The sequence below is a fragment of the Phasianus colchicus genome, chromosome 14 (genome assembly GCF_987193195.1).
Source record: "Phasianus colchicus chromosome 14, bPhaCol1.hap1.1, whole genome shotgun sequence".
Classification (NCBI taxonomy): Eukaryota; Metazoa; Chordata; class Aves; order Galliformes; family Phasianidae; genus Phasianus; species Phasianus colchicus.
In genome coordinates, this window is record NC_143449.1 from 12,162,007 (window position 1) to 12,180,600 (window position 18,594).

At 36.5% G+C, this 18,594-nt stretch overlaps 1 protein-coding gene and 1 long non-coding RNA gene across 8 annotated transcripts in view; one reads left to right on the plus strand and one right to left on the minus strand.

Moving 5' to 3' along the window:
* Positions 1-18,594, minus strand: part of LOC116229669 (uncharacterized) — a 292,007-nt gene that overhangs the window by 172,003 nt on the left and 101,410 nt on the right. The gene's annotated exons all lie outside the window — the stretch shown is intronic.
* Positions 5,269-18,594, plus strand: part of KLHL4 (kelch like family member 4) — a 34,240-nt gene continuing 20,914 nt past the window's right edge. Inside the window, exon 1 of the mRNA XM_031594301.2 lies at positions 5,269-6,179. Coding sequence (XP_031450161.2) covers positions 5,758-6,179 — 422 coding nt within the window. The 5' untranslated portion in view covers positions 5,269-5,757. The remainder of the gene's footprint in view (positions 6,180-18,594) is intronic.

Below are 18,594 nucleotides of genomic sequence, written 5' to 3' on the forward strand. Positions count from 1 at the left end.
AGCAGAACCAGCAGACCCCAAAATAATTAAAAACAACGGCAACGATCTGAAGAGAAACAAACTAATTCACTAAATATGGTATCAGAATGCAAGATAACACACTATAATACAATATAATTAGAATTAAAACTAATAAATCAATTATTTGATTATGAGAGCGTGTCCGAAAGGTGGAAAGGCCTCACCATAATGCTGAGGTGGGATGCGCAGTCAGGTCAAGAAGCAGGAATGAGAGAGAGAGATGAAAAAGGGCAGTTGGTTGATCCACAAAAGCTTATATCCCCTTTCTAAATGCAAAGTCCTCTGGGGTATGTAGTTCTTTTCTGGGACAGGTGCCTGAAACTGGAGCATTAACTCTTTAACTCCCAGTGCACTACATGATGTTATGATGTGAAATACCAATAACCAAAAATAATAAAACTATGACAACCTGCCCAATGGCAGGTAATTTTTCCATCGATATTCAAAGAACTCCAAAACCTCTGTTAGCGATTTGGAGGACATGCAGAGCCACATTCTGAGGATCTTTTCCTGAAGCATATAGTGCCCTTCCTGAGTCTCAGAAGCCATTTGCGGGATTGAACACTAAAAGTAGCTAAGAATTATTACATTCTACACTGCACTGAGATGCAACTGCCTCAAGGGCCTCCCTCTCTTAAAATTAAAGACAGCATTTAATACTTTATAAGAGACAGTGAACAAGAGTCACATTCAAAAACTTACCAGGGAAGACTGACCTTGGGCATAAGTCCTTATTCTGTCAAAGCTTTGAGATGACATATGATAAAGACTTATACTGACAAGTGTCAAATCTAAATACTAGATTTTTTGGAGGGTATGCCAGATCCTTTCTGTACTCTTTAGTATCTGATGATAATAATTGGTTGGTAAATAAGAGTTGTGAATAAACAAAAAATTGTGAATAAACAAAAAATTGAAGTATTTTCTACTTGAAAATGGTATCATGAATCTTCATGCAGTTTTGGAGAATTAGTGCCTATTTTGATATAGCTGTTATGCAGAATAACAGCAATTAAAAGTTCTGTCAACCATTCTATTACTTAAGATCCTACCTCCAAAACCAGTACAAAACAGCAATAGACTGGAGTGAGTCCAGCAGAGGGTCACCAAGATGGCTGGGGCTGAAGAACTTGCCCAGTGGATTGCCTGAGGCGAACAGGGCTTGTTCAGCATCACCCAGCAACTACAAGATCAAGAAATCTGAACCAGGCTCTTCACAGACTGTGATAGGAGGAGGGAAAACAGGCAGTCAGCATAAAATAAAACAGGAGAAGTTTGACCAATTAAAAGGAATATATTTTCACTATTAGGATGCTCAAACATTAGAACAGGTTTCCCAGAAGGGTTCTGATGTTGTTGTCTTAGGACAGGAGTTTGGACTAGAGAGATTCTGAGGTCTCTTCCAACCTGAATTATACTATGACAGTTTGGTAGAAAAAGATAAGTCTATGCTTCCTGTTTCACAATCTGATAGGCTTGCATAAACAGTACGGTGTTGCTTTGAATACCTCCACAGTTCTGAACACCACATTTTCACAATTTCTTCATTTTTGATACAGATTATTAGTAAAATGAAAGGTTCTATAGAAAGAAATGTGGAATTAAGCTGACGGTATTTACAGTGGCTGCTCTGAAAGTAACAACTCCTATTTTATTATTCTGGCTCATGACATCAGAGGTGGATGTTGGTGACGGCAGTAGAGACTGAACCTCCCCACCAGTACTCCATTACATTCTCTTGTCATATTACAGATTTGTCAAAATGGCTTGTTACATGGAAACTCTATAGAAAATACTCTTGCCAAAGGTAATGGGCAAAGAGAGAAGAATGAACTAGAGGAGTACTTAGAGAATAAGCAAAAAATCATACAAGTTAAAAATAAAATAAAATAAACAGGCCAGTTATTGACTTGTAAATACATTAGGATTCAACTCTGCATGTATTTTGAGAGGGTGTGACATTTGTGTGCTGTTCAGAGTTAACACGGGGGAAAAGGGATGCTTCCTGTATTTCTAAAATACTGAGCGCATTTTTCTTAGTACTTCTGCTGTTTCTAGAAAACAGCAAAACTATTTCTAATCATTTCAGGCCTGAAACTTTAGATTATTAGATTACTAATAGATTACTAGAACTTTAAAACTTTAAAACTTTAAAACTTTAAGTTTTTAAGAACTTTAGATTATTAAATCACTTATACTGTTCCATTACAGCATATTGAAGTTTTAGCCAGTATGGTAACAAGCTGTGTGAAGAATAATCTGCCCTACCTGAAACTTATTTCATGCTGACTCAGGCTGACTTTTTGAGCAAAATAGTCTCTTCAGGAAATCTGCAGTCAATTTTAGCTAGATACACTTTACATCTGCCAAAACATGTGCTGAGTTAGTAGGAAACAGAGTTATTTACAAACTGAAGTTCTGTTTTCCCATTCTCAAGTCAAATCCAAGTAATAGGCTTATGATGACATCTGCAAAAGGATTTAGAGAAAAGAAACCAACAGAAGCTTTGTGAGATGATGAGAAATGATGGATTCAGTGTATCAGAGCTGTTGCTAAGTGGAAATATCGGAGCTGCTTAGGTTGGCTCAATGGCCTGATTAAGTTAGCAAGAAACTGTGTTTTCTGTTCACCCTTATGAGATTTTATCATAAATCATCTCATTAACGTGGTACAGAGAGACTGTCTCCTTAAAATAGATCTTGGATTGCAAGGCAATCCAATGTAGATGCAATCCTAAGGAATATATGCAGATTCCATTAAGTATTATTACTTTTATAAAAGTGAGCAGTAGAACATTCATAAGCATGTAGGCTAAGTAATATTAAATTCAATATTAAATAGATGTAATGCCAAAAAAACATCAAAATCAACAAAAAAAGAACCCAAAGGACCCACGACCTTAAACATAAATTGTATGTCTCCAGGAAAACTTCAGGCTGTTATAAAGTTGTCGTTAAAGCAAGAAAACTCTGACTTCTGAACACATAATGGTCTCTCTTCCCAGTGGCCAGCATTTTTGTTTTTCCATTTATTCCCTACAAATTCCTTAAAATCCCTGAAATTAGGGAGCGGCTTCTTTATTTGCCTGCATTCTCAGCAAGCTTAAATTGAAATAGCTTATTAAATGAACAATCAGGCCTTTATATACTTTCTTCTTAATATAATTATTAAGAAGTTGAACAAGTTTTCTTATTTCTATCCATTCCTGAAAAACTGAAAATGAAGTTTTTCAAAACTGTGTTCCATTAACAACACTTACAGCCTGATATTCTAACACAGATGTCCTTCTTTCATATTATTCTTAAGTAAATATTACTCAAGAATACAGTTTGTATTAGTGAAGAACTGTTACATAGAGTATTACTTCAGTAGTGGATGGCACAGTTTGGGATGCCCACGTATGACAATGTGGCAGTCTTTGCACGTATGCAAAACACAGTGCCAGAAGTAACAGTGGCACCAGACCTGCTGAGACCCAGAGGCTCAAGTCCAAGCACAAACTGGCCCTCCTTCACTGAATGTTCATGTGGTACAATCTAACTTATGCAGCTCAAGCACACAAGTGAGTTGGGCAGCTGCTGTGAGAGCAGTAACCCATAGCAGAGAAGTGGGGTCAGCACTGGAAGCATGTATGCCAAGGCTACCAAGGGCCTCTATTTTAACAAGTAGGAGTACATTATTTTTTCATATGAGAAAGAACTCTTATTAGCAACCAAATTTTGCTTCTTCTGTCCGCCACAAACACCCGCCTTCTTGCCAGAATTACAAGTACATTCTGATGTGATAGTTTAGCCTCAATGTTTAGACTGGATATATGGAAAAAAGCTTTTTACAGTAAGGGTGGTGAAGCTTTGGAACAAATTGTCCAGAGAGATGGTGGAAGCACCATCCTTGGAGACAGGCAAGGTCAGCCAGGACTGGGCTCTGAGCAATCTGATAGAGTTGTAGGTGTCCCTGTTCATTGCAAGGGAGTTGGAATAGGTGGCCTTTGAGGGTCCCCTCCAACACATAAATGATTCTATAATTCTGTATAGGTGTATCAGGTAGGTGTCTCAAATGTCCTCTCTTCTCAGCTTTTCCCTTCTTGCCTTTTATGGCCAACTTTTTCTCATAATTTCTTTTGTATAAAGTCATTTCTATCCTTCTATGCATCTAAATAGCATAATTTTCTCCAACTATTTTACAGTTCCTCTTCTGCCCTGGAATTTTTCCATCCATTTCATGAGACTGCGTATCATTTGATATCATTGCTTGAATCTCAGGAATAGGATAGCAACTTGGCAGCCAGCATAAGAGCTGATGTTTCTGAGTTCTATTATCTCAATTTGCTGATTCTTTACAAAACTCTACCTCATATTTCACTGTTTGCACTACATGCAGCCAAAAAAGAGAAGGCGGATTTCTGTGTTTGAAGGTTCAAAACCCCATCAGTGGAGTTTAGGAAATAGAAAAAACATCACAGCAGAATTCAAAAAGAAGGTCTGAAAAAGAGATGTAAGATGTAATGGAGAGGGGTACCCTCCTTTAATTCTGAATCCTGTTTTACTGACTGCTTTACAGTTTTTTGTTTCTGCGTACTGCTAACAGATATATACATCATTAACAGTACACTGTGGAGAATGTAACAAAAAAAAATCAAATTTATTTGTTTTGAATTGCAAAAACAGTGCATGTACATTGTTTCAAAACACACAGAGTCTGTATGTTTTGAAATAACACAGGGCAGGGCAGTTCTCACAGCCCTGTCTGTTGATGAAAGGATGAGAATATGCCATCTAATAAATTTGCTGAAAACAAGCTGCACTGTACATTATCAAAATAAAGATGCCTTAAAAAAAAAAAAATCACACTTTTCATTGTCTGTGAGAAATTAAGAAGAGGATGGCAAGGGGTGTTTACACAGGCACTTAGCCAGGAAGCTGTGTTTTCCACAGATAGAGTCATTCAGGGAGCACATCTCTGATTTTATGAGCTCCCTCTCTCTGTTCTCATACCCCTGTAATCATGACAAGAAATCTATCTATAGGTGAGAAAATACATAGCTCTGCACAGCATATTGAAATGCTGCCTCTTTCCTTTAGGTAAGTGCTACCACACTGAGGCCATTTGTAGGAATTTTACACAGCAAGACAAACAAATGGAAACCTCTTAAGGAAACACATCAACTGCAGGATAGTTTCACAGTGAATCCTCACAAAAAATCTATGCAAGGAGACTATAAAAGAATTCTCCATAAATCTTCTGTAAAATGCAGCATTGCTGATTAGCAATAGAAAATGCCGTGAGATAGAAAGTCTTGTCACTTTATTTGTATGTGCTCTTCAGCATCTTAAGTTGCAGCTTAGGATCCCTCAGGATCATGTGAGGCTAGGTTATATATTAGGGAGCTGTGCTGTAGTGCTGTGTGTAAGCCTAGCAGCTGGGTACTGTTATGGTTGCTGCTTTCCTGTGCTAAGCTGATTTACTTGTTTAAGGTCTGACCTCATCATCCTGTCAGTATGGATTCCCACCTATACAGTTAGCAGCAGCTTAGCATCGGCTCTAAGAGCTTGCAGTATATTAATCAGGAGAGAGAGCGAGCTACCGGTATTTGTTCTTTTGTTGTCTTTTCTTAAGAAGAGGAGTTGAAACACAAGAGATAACAAAGAATCCATTTCCTTTCTAGAAGAATAGGCTTTTGTCATTTTTTTTTTTTCTTTTCTTTCTTTCTTTTTTTTTTTTTTTTCCCCTGAAACAATGTCAGTGTCTGGAAAGAAAGAGTTTGATGTGAAGCAGATCCTGAGGCTCCGCTGGAGGTGGTTCAGCCACCCCTCGCAGAGCTCCGCAGGCACGGGGGGCTGCCACCAGCAGGAAGGATATGAGCACAGAGGGACACCGGTGCAGAACAGGTTGAAGAACCACTCTCGGGACAGAAATGGGCTGAAGAAAAACAGCAGTCCTGTCCACCACAATATATTGGCGCCTGTGCCCGGTCCAACTCCAGTGCACCACCGATCGATTCAAACCTGGCATCAACAAAACCTCATAGAACAGCTTCGATCAAATGAAGATATTCCCAAAGCAAACACAGAGGAAAACTGTGTCAAGGAAGATTCAAGTAAAACCCTGCAGGAGTTGCAGATGATCACAGAGGAAAATTCAGATGAATCTGCAGAGAGGTAGGAGTTTTAAAGTCTGCACTTCAAAAGCAGTACTTCTATCCAAGTTATTCCCTAAAACTGTCTTTGTTCTTAAGCAGAATTCTTTACTGTGTTACTCTCACTTTATGTATGTGCACACCCACACATACAAATAGAATTGAATTCACATTAAGAAGTGAATTGAAGGATTGTGAAATGTAGAGGTTTGATATGTCATTTCAGAACCTCAAAAAAAAAAAAAAAAAAATCCACCAGCTTGTCAGTTTTTTTCCTATTACAGTTTATGACATGCTAATTCTTTGTCTTGACTTATTATGTGTAAAGACAATGAAAAAATGAGCCTTCTGAAACACTGTCCTCATTCTGACTTTATCAATGGGTGCAACTTTGACAAATGAGAACTGCTGGAGATGCACAGTCTGCGTGGTTGCCATCGGTTTGTCAAATTCTTCACTGCCTTTTATTAGTGCCTTCTCGACAAGTATAATTAACCTTGAACTAGGTGGAAAGGAAGCATCATTACTTGCTTTTTTGAGGGTTTCTTTGAAATAACATTACTTTCACAGCTTGTTTAGCACACTAAGGGACAAATATTTTCTGTAAGGTCGGGTTAAAAGATATTACAGCTATGCCACCTTAAAGGTCTAAGAACAAAGGAAGAGCTATTTTTAAGATGTTCGTAGGGAGAAGAAAACAAGAGCACAAGTTATTTGGTTAAACATGCCATTTAGATTGATGATGTTTTCAGAACTGATGTCAGCAGTAATTGCTCCTACAACAACAAATTTACTTCTCCTTTATCCCTACTTTGACTCAAATTATGCATTTACAATGCAATTATTTGTAACATTAGATAAGATTGCCAGCAAGTCTTAGGGAATAATTTCAGATATTTATATTGTACTTAGATAGAAATCCATCTTAACTGAAGTTATAGTTTCTCTCAGTAAAGCAAAGCTGACAGTTTGTGTATTTTTAGGAGTTGCTGTTTTTCAAGTTGTACATCTGGTATAGGGAACATTAGCAAAATGAATAGAAAAAATGCCTTTCAAAATGTCATTCTGAAAACAGTCTTAATGGATGCTCTGTAAAATCATTACAAAATAAAATCAATGAGATAGGAATGTGGTAGTTTTGTATGCTCACTCATTTACTACTTTGTTGGCATAACTTACTTCAAATTACATTACATATTTCCTAGGGGGGGGAAGGAAGCAAACATAGGCGCATCTTAGCAGGAAAGTAATTTTAGTTTGAAAAATATAAAGAATGGTGAATAAACAAAATAAGACTGTTGTCTGATGAAGAAAGTTTAAAAAAAAAAGGATAATTAATTCAGTTTGGAAGGTACTGAGGCACTGTCTTCTAAAATGAGATGTGACATTTTCTCCAGCTATATAAAAACTTTATGCCAAGACCTCATGAAATGTTGTTCCTTCATATTCATTCAAATTTACGTTGTTCCATTGAGTTGTTCAAATTTTCAGATTTTAGATGAATTTTGGGAATGTGTATCATAACCTATTGCTATAGTCGTGTGTTTTTTTTGCAAAGTTATCAGTAAAAGCATTTTATGCATGTTGTAGGATAAAAGAATTCTTAAACACCTTAAAATGCTGACTTTGTATGACGTGGTTTAGAAAGTCAGTTGCCACTATGTGTTTCACTCTAATCAAAATTTTATTTCAAGGAATTAAAATATATTCTTAAAGATGCTATGACATAGCTCCAATTTCTTAAGTATATATCAGGAGAAACTGCTAAGCAAATAATCTGTCTTTCTCTTCCTCTGTAGCATCCAACACAAGACACACAAGAATTAATATGCTAATCACTTGGGGAAAATCAGGCATTTGGAAGTTCCCTTAACTGCATCTTCTTACACTACTAAAGTCAATGAATAATCAACCTGTAATTATTGCCTCCATGTGCTCTTTTGCATTCATACCTGAGGATACTAAAAATGACTTCATATAAATTTTCCTTTTATTCCATAAAAATAATCTTATCTTCTGAGTATTGACCCTAATCCAAACATTTCACCTCTGCCTGCAGAAGTTCCATTTTTAGCTAGACTCTAAAGCATGACAAGCTGAACACACTACTACTTGTCACTTGGGCATTCAAAATAGTGGGAAAGGTTAGGAAATCAGGCCAACACTTCAATCTTAAACAGGATATGTGCACAATTTCCATTAGCAACTTAATTCTTTCTACCAAAAAAAGCTGAGGAAACATTAGAAGAATATTCCTTATTTCTTCAAAATAAATTGAGACATCTCTCTCCAGAAACCTCAGAACTTACTGACTTCACTATATAGACAGGATCTGTGAGTTTGATGAAATATGGGTTGTTTACTGAGGAGGAAAGGTAAATAAAATTCCAAAGAACTGTTCCATTTTGAATATTCTACCATGAATACACTTACTCCTGTTTTCTTCAACCTTTTTGGTGCTCCTGTACCCAAACAAAATAAGTAGCCCCAAACCTTTCTGACCTATAGTCTCCTTCCTGAATACTAGACCTTGACAAATGACTGACAAAGAAAATGAGAATTTAAGGGATGAGAACACATTATTTTTTCAGTAACGATACCCAATTAAGATGTGACCAACCTATAAATGCTACGTGCATAACAGATAAATAAATTGCTTACTGACACAAGGTTAGGATAAACTTCCCAGAGTGCTTGGGGACTGTCTGTTGCTAGGAGAACACACTTAAAAGGTATCAAACATATTATGGAAGCATTTTAAATGATGCTCCTTAGCCTGCTAAAAGATCCCTACAAAGATTGCACCTGTAGTTTTGGAGAGATACGGATTTTATTCGCCTAGTCTTATTCTCATGAACTGACTCCTTGAATGAGGACCTTTACACATGTGAAAAACAGAGAAACCAGTTAAAACCTGAACAAATGCCAACTTATTTTGTTTATTTGTACACTGTATTTTTTGCTATAAAATATGGGATTACTGGGATAGTCATAAGGCTAAACCTGCAGAACGCGACCATGCAAATGAAGAGTAAAAAACATCAAATATTTCAGGCGTGGCTTAAAGGAAGTAGGAGCTTAAGTGAACTCTGAAACAATGTATGGTAAATAAACTGTGAATTGCTTCTGGTTCAGAAGACATGGCCTACTGTATACTTTACCTAGTCTGTTGATAATTTCAGATTTCTTTGAACTATCTGGAATTTGATGAAGTTCAAGTTTTTCCAGGGATATCAAAATTCCTTGAAGAAATCCTATTTCTTTCAAAGAAAATGGTCTGGAAGTGAACCAGATATATAATAGAAAATCCCAAGATTTCACTGTTAGATTTTGTTTTGATCAACAAAAACTTTGTTCGCATGTGCAAGATATGGAAAAGCACTTGTGCAAAGAAACTGAAAAGGCATTCATACCTCCTAATAGGAAGAATCCATAATATTAAATTACCTTGATTACTTTGCTTGATTAATTTTGGACTCACAAACATGACTGTACTGATCTTACAGTGCAAGAAGTATACCTGTTACTTATTTACATTATGCTACGTTGCCACATCAGTTTATGCACACTTGCTGGAAGGTATGTTATGATTCTGTAAGTATACTATTGAAGACCATGTAAGCTGGCAAAGTGTGTGGGTACCTCTATTCCTAGTTACCCAAGGCAGTGGGATTTCAATAGTGAATATAGCATCCATTCAACTTTTTTCTTTTATGCACTTCTTATAATTGTATGGCTGAAAAACCTCACAAATCCACTTGGTTGACAAACTCCAGTTTTGGTAAAGATATATACTTTCTAATTTACCATATGAAACAAAATAGACTTCTAATTAATTTTACTACACTCTTTTGATGTCATAATCCAAGCAGCTGGTGCTGATGGGTGTACTCAGATACTCAGGACGATTACCTTCTTAACAGAGGCAACGCGTTTTCTGTAGTTACTATTTACGATCAATTATTTTGACAGTTCCTTTTGTGTAAGACATGAAAATTCATGTCATCTTTTTTTCTTTGCCAACAATATGGAAATAACTAACAATTTTCCTTACTTCTTGTGTATATGTGTACGTATGTATGTATAGATCAGTGATATCACTGGTTAGGATAAACTGTGATATCACTGATATATACATATATACATACATACGTACACATATACACAAGATTATTTCACATATTATCCCCTATATCAGAGATTTCCTTAAAATTCTTATTTCTATTATAGCCTTGGCTCAAAGTACAGTGAAATAAAAGGTACTTGAAATAAAAAATACCCTATTATTTGTTGCAGTAGCCCAAAAGACCTTCAACAGGACACAGAATCATAGAATATCCCAAGTGGGAAGAGACCCACAAAGACCACTGAGTTAAGCTCCTGGCCCCGCACAGGACCACCCAGAATCTAAAAACTAATGTCTGAGAGCACTGTCCAAGAGCTCCTTGAGCTCTGGTAGCTTGGAGCTATGCCTGCTGCCCTCTGGTGCAGAACCTTTTCCTGACCCCCAACCTGACCTCCCCTGAAGCATCTCCATGTTGTTCCCTTAGGTCCTGTTGCTGTCACCAGCAAGCAGAGCTCAGTGCTGCCCTGTGAGAATCTGTAGGCTGCCAGAAGGCCTCCCCTCAGCCTCCTCTTCTCCAGGTTGAGCAGCTGCTGAGCTTGTGATTCATGTGAGCCCTGCACATGTTCCCTAACCATCTGTACATTTTTGCTTTGTCCCTAAATATAGTACTTCCAACAAATCATCTTATTTTTATCAGATAATGTCTCCAGTGTAATATTACTTAATTCTGATCCTAAATAGAAGCTAAGAAAATATTTTTGTTTTATGGAGAATTTTGCAGTTTCTTTAATACTTTATATGTTGACTTATACGCAATATACGTTAAAAATATGATGATTTTATGTCATTCTGCTATGGATAGCCAAAATGCTTCATTAAATCCTCAGGGAAAAACAGAAAGTAATTGTCTGCTAAAGATAAGCGTTAAATAAAGGTCAAAATACAAATTTGAAGCTTGGAACATTGGAAATGGATTATTTAAGATACTGTAACCAATCTCCTCTCAGAATTGGTGGATATACAGTCTATGTGGCATTTCAGTATTTTAATGCAGTGGAAGAAAGGTTTGCAGCTGGGGAAAGAAGATGGCATTTTTGGCAATAATGTTGGAAGAACAGTCCATTGACAACAATGAGATGCTGCATCTGCTGGTGCCAAATATTACTTCAGTTTTACGTATGAACTGAGGAATGGCATAGATAATTAGTGAAGCCAAGCTGAGTTTTGAAAGTATTTTACTGTAACTCTCTCACAGCTGTTTTTAAAAATAGGTGAGAGTACTGAGAAAATTTTCTTGTGACATCTGTTTGCTAAAAGTAGAAAATTTGTGAAGTTCTAGAAAGTGGCATCTCATGCAAAACTGAAATAAAAAAGCAGATTTATCCTTTTCCTTGAAGTTGTTAAACTGCGAGGAAGGACAGAACTTTTCAGGCAATGTGAGAATGTAATGAACAGTGACTACTGAAGTCATTTGGACTAAACAAATGCTATTGCCTCATATAGGATCCCTTGGTACAGAAATGAGAATCAATGCCTCAAAAGCTTCCTCAGCAGATTTTATGCCTACTTTCTCCTTCTACTGCAACATCTTTGGAGAAGCTTGACACACAGGCTTACACTTAACATGCACAGCTTTCAAAGATGAATTATTACAGACAAGGGAAAAAATACCATTTAATAGTAATTTAAGAAACTATGACAATTCTATCAATTTCAAACTAATTTCTTTATGATTCAATTATCTTCTCATTTCTTCTCCATGCAGCCTGCTCTCAGCAAAGACAGCTGCTAAATTACTTCTTAAAGACTTATTGCTGTTCTTAAAGTCTCTGCCTAATGTCTCCAGAAAAAGTTAAGGAGATGATTAAACACATGTGACCAATGCAGAGCATGTTCTACAGACATACTGAACATGTGCAACTGTGAAATCAATAGTATGTGAAATCAACTGTATGATTATTGAAGCATTATTGGAAAAGGGGGAGAGTTTGCTTGATTTGAAAATTATAGACAGAAATTTAAAAGAAATGAACAATTTATGTTCATAGTTCGAAGTAAACAACTCAGACACACACACACAAAATATATTTGCAATACTGTCATAAGGAACATTACTAAATCTTTCACAGTTAAAGAAATAAAGAGGTTTGTTTGTTGCAGTAAATCAGCTAGAGTTAGCCCACTGCATACCAATTCATTCAGCTAGAAGAAAATAACGATACTGCACTTTAAGAACAACTATATCGGGTGATAAAATAAAGAATATGCCTCGCATATAATATCTTTAGGAATGCAAGATAAATAAATACAGAAACGCTGAAGTACAGATTTACAGAATGAGCTTAAAGGGAGTATAGGAACTAAATCAAAAATATCTAAATCAAAACTGTAAAAGTTTCTTCCTGTGTGTAATCAGGCCCCACATCAGTGACTCTATGCTCAGACTGCACCACTCAGCTCCGACAAATCTCCCAATGCTCCTACTCCCCCTTTCCCAAGGAAATGCTTAATAGTCAAAATTCAATTCAAAGCTAATTAAAATAGATAGAACAAGAACTCATGGCCTGGGTCTTTCCAACAATTCTGCCTGTCCACTAATTACTACCATAAATCATCTTATATTTCATTCTAGTAACTGTTTTCATTTTATATGATGAATCAGGAAAATTCACTAAAATTTTGTCTATTGCTCACAGGCAGAAAGATAACTAAAAGCATGTAGAGGACACTGTAGATATTATATTAATGTGAAGTTAGAATGTATGATACAGTATTTTAATGACTTTGCTTTAAAAACATTTTGTCAAGAAATAGGGCACAGATTCAGAAGGATACCTTACTTAGAAATGAAACAGAACAAAACAGAACACTGTCAATTGTTTTCTTCATTATTTTATCAGCTAAAACATACTTAGGTAAATAAACTTTCACTGGAAAAGAACGATTCCTCAATCTTTCTTTGGTTTTGCTACGCATATTTTGAAAATTGTTGGACAAGAATCTTTCCCAAGTACTAGCAATTGATTTAACCAAATACAAGCTCTCCAAGACTGCTTCTAACTTGTAAAATGCATGACTTCACGAGTAGCTGTGTTAGGAACTCAACATCCACTGATTCTATCTCAGATTTGCTATGTGTTTCTTATATAAATGCAAGGAAACAATTTAGCCTCTTGGTACCACTGCTTGTTCGTATTAAAGATAACCTTGGATACCCATTTTCTTATGAACACAGTAAGAACTGATTAGTGTTTTCAAGCACCACAATTTGTCTAAAACCTGCTAGTAACATGCAAACTTTAAACGTGTACATTATGATCGATGCATTATACTATGTAATTCTCACGATAATACCACATAATGTATATAGCTCCCATGATTATATTATCACAAAAGTCAGACTGCTACTTGAACTAGAAGTTTTCTGTTGCAACCAGTGATAGTGACCACCAGCATAGTTATAATAAAGTGTTTTGAACAGCAAACACAAAAGGAATATATTTGACAAAGTGGAGAGCCGCTGTCACCATTTGCTATGCTTGAGTTTACCTCATTAATTAGAAGTCAAGAGGAAGGGAGGCACTCTTGCAAGACAAGCATTTTCAAAGCCTGTTCATTTTAATAGAAGTTGGAAAAATGAACCTTTTTGAACAGTGAAAACATACCTTGATTTAAATGGAAATCATAAGCAAACCACTAAGAAATCCTAGGAGCTGGAGAAAAGCTATTTTGAGCTATTACATATGGTTTGCGTTGCCAGGGAAACCTCTTCTACAGTGTTCATTTAGCACAGATGCGCAGGAAAGCTCTGTGTCTCCTTGTCACACCATTTCAGAATGTGAAGAAATAGAGAAGCACATATACACGCACGCAGACAAAAATATCTCAGTAATTTAATCTTAGTCACGTTCTGTGTTTTTGGTGGGAGTTAGTTTTTTCTCCCTCTTCTTCCATGACCACTGTGTTAAAGAAAAAGCTTTGTATTAGAAACCTCTGTTTCCAAACAGGATGTTTGTTGAAATATTACCTTCAGTTGTGATCCATTTGAATTCACATACAGATAGCAAGCTATGTATGCACAGGATTTGCCTGTGCCATATACATAGGGAAAACACAAGGAGTAAGTCTGGTGATGCCATTTCTGACCCACCCGTTTGACCCCTAGTCAGATTTGACTTGCCAAAACACATCATACAATCTACTTTATTGCTGCAGCCAAGCAGTCTTTACTTCAACAGTGTTGGGCATGCTCTCTTTACCTCTTTAGACCTCAGTTAGGTGATAGCCTAGAAAGCAGTTGCAGTCTGCCATGACCAAGGACTCACCTGCCTCTCTGTTGAGCAGGCAGGAGAGCTCAGATCACTTCCACAAGCACTTGTTCCAGGGTGTGCATTAACTACACAAACAGCCTAAAACTGTAGGGTGCAAAGCACCTGGACAAACATCTAAGGTCCAGGCAAATGTCTTTCCCATCCTGATCACACAATAGAGCTTTCTAAAGAAAATCCTCTAATTTGTCCTGTACACCTAATAATTCTGTGCTGCTTCTTTGAGTCATAAACTGTAATTAAAAACATATGTAATCACTCAACTAAGACTGCATGAAGAGCTTTAAATCAACCATACCTACATATCAGTTAGCATAATACTTGTTATAAGCATTTAAAGATTGAAATGCTTGTTCTGAGTCACAATCTTAACTCTCACAGAGGATATTACTGAAGATTACTTCCAGTCTATCTAGCTAGTTTACAGAAAACTACATGCAAGGACAGAAATTCCATTCTGTGTGATTACTTACAAAACCCCACTATTCTACATTCAAGTACCATGGCTTAGGACAGACTTTTGATCTCTCTCACTGAGATGCTTGACCTAGTAAAATCACCTGGCAGTACAGCCCACTCAGTCTCTTGATAAATCTTGTCATAGTGGATTTATAGGCAACGTTAAGACAGGTTCCTGTGAAGTTACAGCCTTAAAATCATGAAGGAGTCAGACTGTTCAGTCAGAACACAATGAAGCAGTGAGAAAAGCACAGAAAGGAACAAGGTTGTAAGTCAGCACTAATTTTTTGTCCTCATTTGTTTTTTCATTCACTTAAGGATGCCAGACTCATCTATAAACGAAATTTAGTTTGGCTTGGTGCTACACTATGCCAATAAAGTTGCTCAGTATGAAGCTCCCATGAGATGCCATAGATGTGCCAGATGTGCCTCTGACTTCCTCTTCAGAGGAATTCAATATGCATCTCAATTACTGGTTAGCTGTTTAAATTAATGCTTCCTTACACTGTTCACTTAGAGTTACAGTGAATTCAAAACTGAATTGAGCACATAAGCAGGCCTTCCCCTCTGCATGGTCTCTCATCAGAAGTCTCTCTGAAACATGCTTAATGAACTAAGAATCATGGAACTAATTAGTTTCATCTGGCAGTAATCATGGTTGGGTTTAAGCAAAATTTGTTGACCTTACCTTGTTTCTGCTTTTTGTCCTCTAACTAAAAATGCCACATCCAGCATCTAGTCATTATTTTTCATTTTGCACATTTTGACAACTTGAGATAATGTCTTTTAGTTGCAGCATTTTTTGTTCATTAGGAAGATGCTATTAAATTACCTAAACATATCACTAGCTACATGAAAGTTGAGCAAGGAGTAAGCAACCTCACTGAATTTCTCCTTCAAAGAGTTTTAATTTTCACCAACATAAGCTTATAACATAAATATTGAGTTAGAAATCATGTTATTGCAGTGATGATTTCAGAATTCTTATTGTGCATTGACTAAGGCAACAAAACATTCCACATAATTTATATTATTTCTTACATGCTAAATTTTTATGAGCAATGACTTTCTTACCTGTCTTAGGAAAAACACATTAACTAAAATATTTTGTTTAAAATCAGAACAAAGGTGAAATTTTATATGGCAATATATATACTTGTATATTTTTTACTGAAACATTTCACTTAGTTATTATTCTCCATTACATGGAGATGAATAGTGTTAATTCTTTTGGAGGACCATTCTGGATGATGATTTGAGATAGCATTAATTTAAATGATTTGTCTGAGATACTTCATCATTAAATACAGATAGACAGATATCTATTACAATAAAACACTCAGAGATGTACATCTAGTGCACTCTCCAGACGGAGTAGATATTAGCGGAGTCCCAGTTTTTATGAATTCATCTCATGCCACTATAAAATTTATAGTCAAATTTCATATTCAGATTATTCTGAATCAGGAGGAAAGCCATTATTTAATTTGAAAATCCCTACTACATTGTAAATGTTAACACTAACACATCACCATGATAAAAGTCCCTATTTACACTGCATGGCCACCAAGAATCTGAAGAAACAGCTGCTGAATTTTGCTCCTACAGTCCTTTCAGTGATTTGAACAATGTGCACTAGATCACTAGAACCCACATTCAGCCTACAAGTATTGCACGCAGGGCTGTGTCTGCACTCCTGCTGTGTCCCATTGGAAAGGCAACCTGGGGCATGAAGTACAAATCCACAGAAGGCAACAGCCCCATCCACAGCCTTCCCAACTTGTCCTGCTGACATAACAGAATGGGAGGCCAGTTGATGCCTCATTTTAATATCTCTTAAAATTTCTGAACAGTTCTGCAAAAAAGTTACAGAACAATTTTCAAAACTGAGCCCCAAAAGTCAAGAACAAACTGTTATACATACTGACTCTCAAACAAGCGTTTATTTTTATATGTTTGCCTTGAGCAGTTAAAAATAATTCACAGAACGTTGCTGTCCAACCAAAGAAGATATGAATCAGATCTTATTGTGCTTTTACACAGTACAAAATTCTGAAAATTATTTACTGTGTACACACAAATACCTCCATTTCTTGCTTATCTGTATAGAACAAATTGCAAACATAAATCTCCACTGAAGACACAAGATGCCAATAAAGGAATGCATAAAGCTTTCAACAAATTGTCTTCCCAGAAGCGTAAGATAGCCTGAGACAGTGTACACATGCTAATAAGAACAATCAGCATTGCAGTGAGACAGGAAAATAATTTTACAACTAACATCCACCATTAAAAAAACAAATATACAATTTCTAAAGGAAAAGAGCTTCATGGAGAGACTGGTTGGATTGAGCCCTCTTTGTAATTTGAAATGATGCTGGGGACACAGCTGACATCATCATAAAGGCCTGCAAAGTGCTGAGGTGCTCTCCAGTTTAGTTTGGGTCTGTTCTCCAGTGGAATTATCCCACCAAAAGCATGTTTCCCATTCACATGATAATTTAAATAACCTAGTCTCAATTCATTTCTTATGAATCATAAAGTTATCTTAACTAATGCCAACTGAAAAATGTGGTAAGTTTCTGTTAAAAATTGCAACCAGAAATTATTAAAGATAGGCTGTTTTTCAGATCTCCAAGTTCTAAAGGGATTGTCAGCGTGAACTTTCAATGCAAGTCAGCAATCTCTCTATTCACCTCAGTAATTGCACATTTCGGTTGTTTACTTCTTCCTTTGCTACTGTTATTTTGTTATTCCATTGCATGTTAATGTTCCATACGCTTTAAGATCATAATTTTTGACCCACAACTTTTTGCACAATATTTAGATGTTATATTTACCAGCAACAATCTAAGAAAGGAGACAACTACAGTAGAGCTATTAGGAAATACTGAATATTAAGGTAGAGGTTAAGACAACTACTGATTGCATGCTGCCAGCAAGCAATTAATACAAGCGCATCAACTTTATCATTATTTTATGCTGTGTTCAGAAATGGCTTTCTAATAGAAATATTTTTCTTCATATCTCAGCCAACTGATGCAGGGACCCTACAATTTGGCATAAGGAGATAGCATCTCTCAACTTCCAGCTCCACGACACCTCCCAGCACAGGGTCAGAGCTCAAGCATCTGCATGGGGGAGAGTCTGCCTATGTGGGGGCTGACTGTAGTTTTCTCGAATAAGCACAAACAAATCAGAAGGGAAAAAAATGATGAGTTGCATTGTAAACATTGCTATACAAACAAACTGAATTGATGAAGTTGCAGTTTTGTCTGACACCTTGTCACTGCTAAAGGACATCCAATAAACCTCAGAGTCGAAGTCACACTGATGTTCTCAGCTGTGATAAAGGCTTAAGATGCCTAATGTCTCCTAGCAATGTCTCTAACTGCTGTCTAGTTTGCTGTTATGGATGGGGTGACCTCAGAGGTCCAAAATAACAACCTGTAAGTAACAGTGATGACTGAACTGTTGGTTAAACTGGTCTTCACAAGTATTAGAAGAAAAATAATTAGGTGCATTCAACAAATATCCAACACAGGAGTGGTCACTATAAAAATATAAATAATAGCCTTATCAAG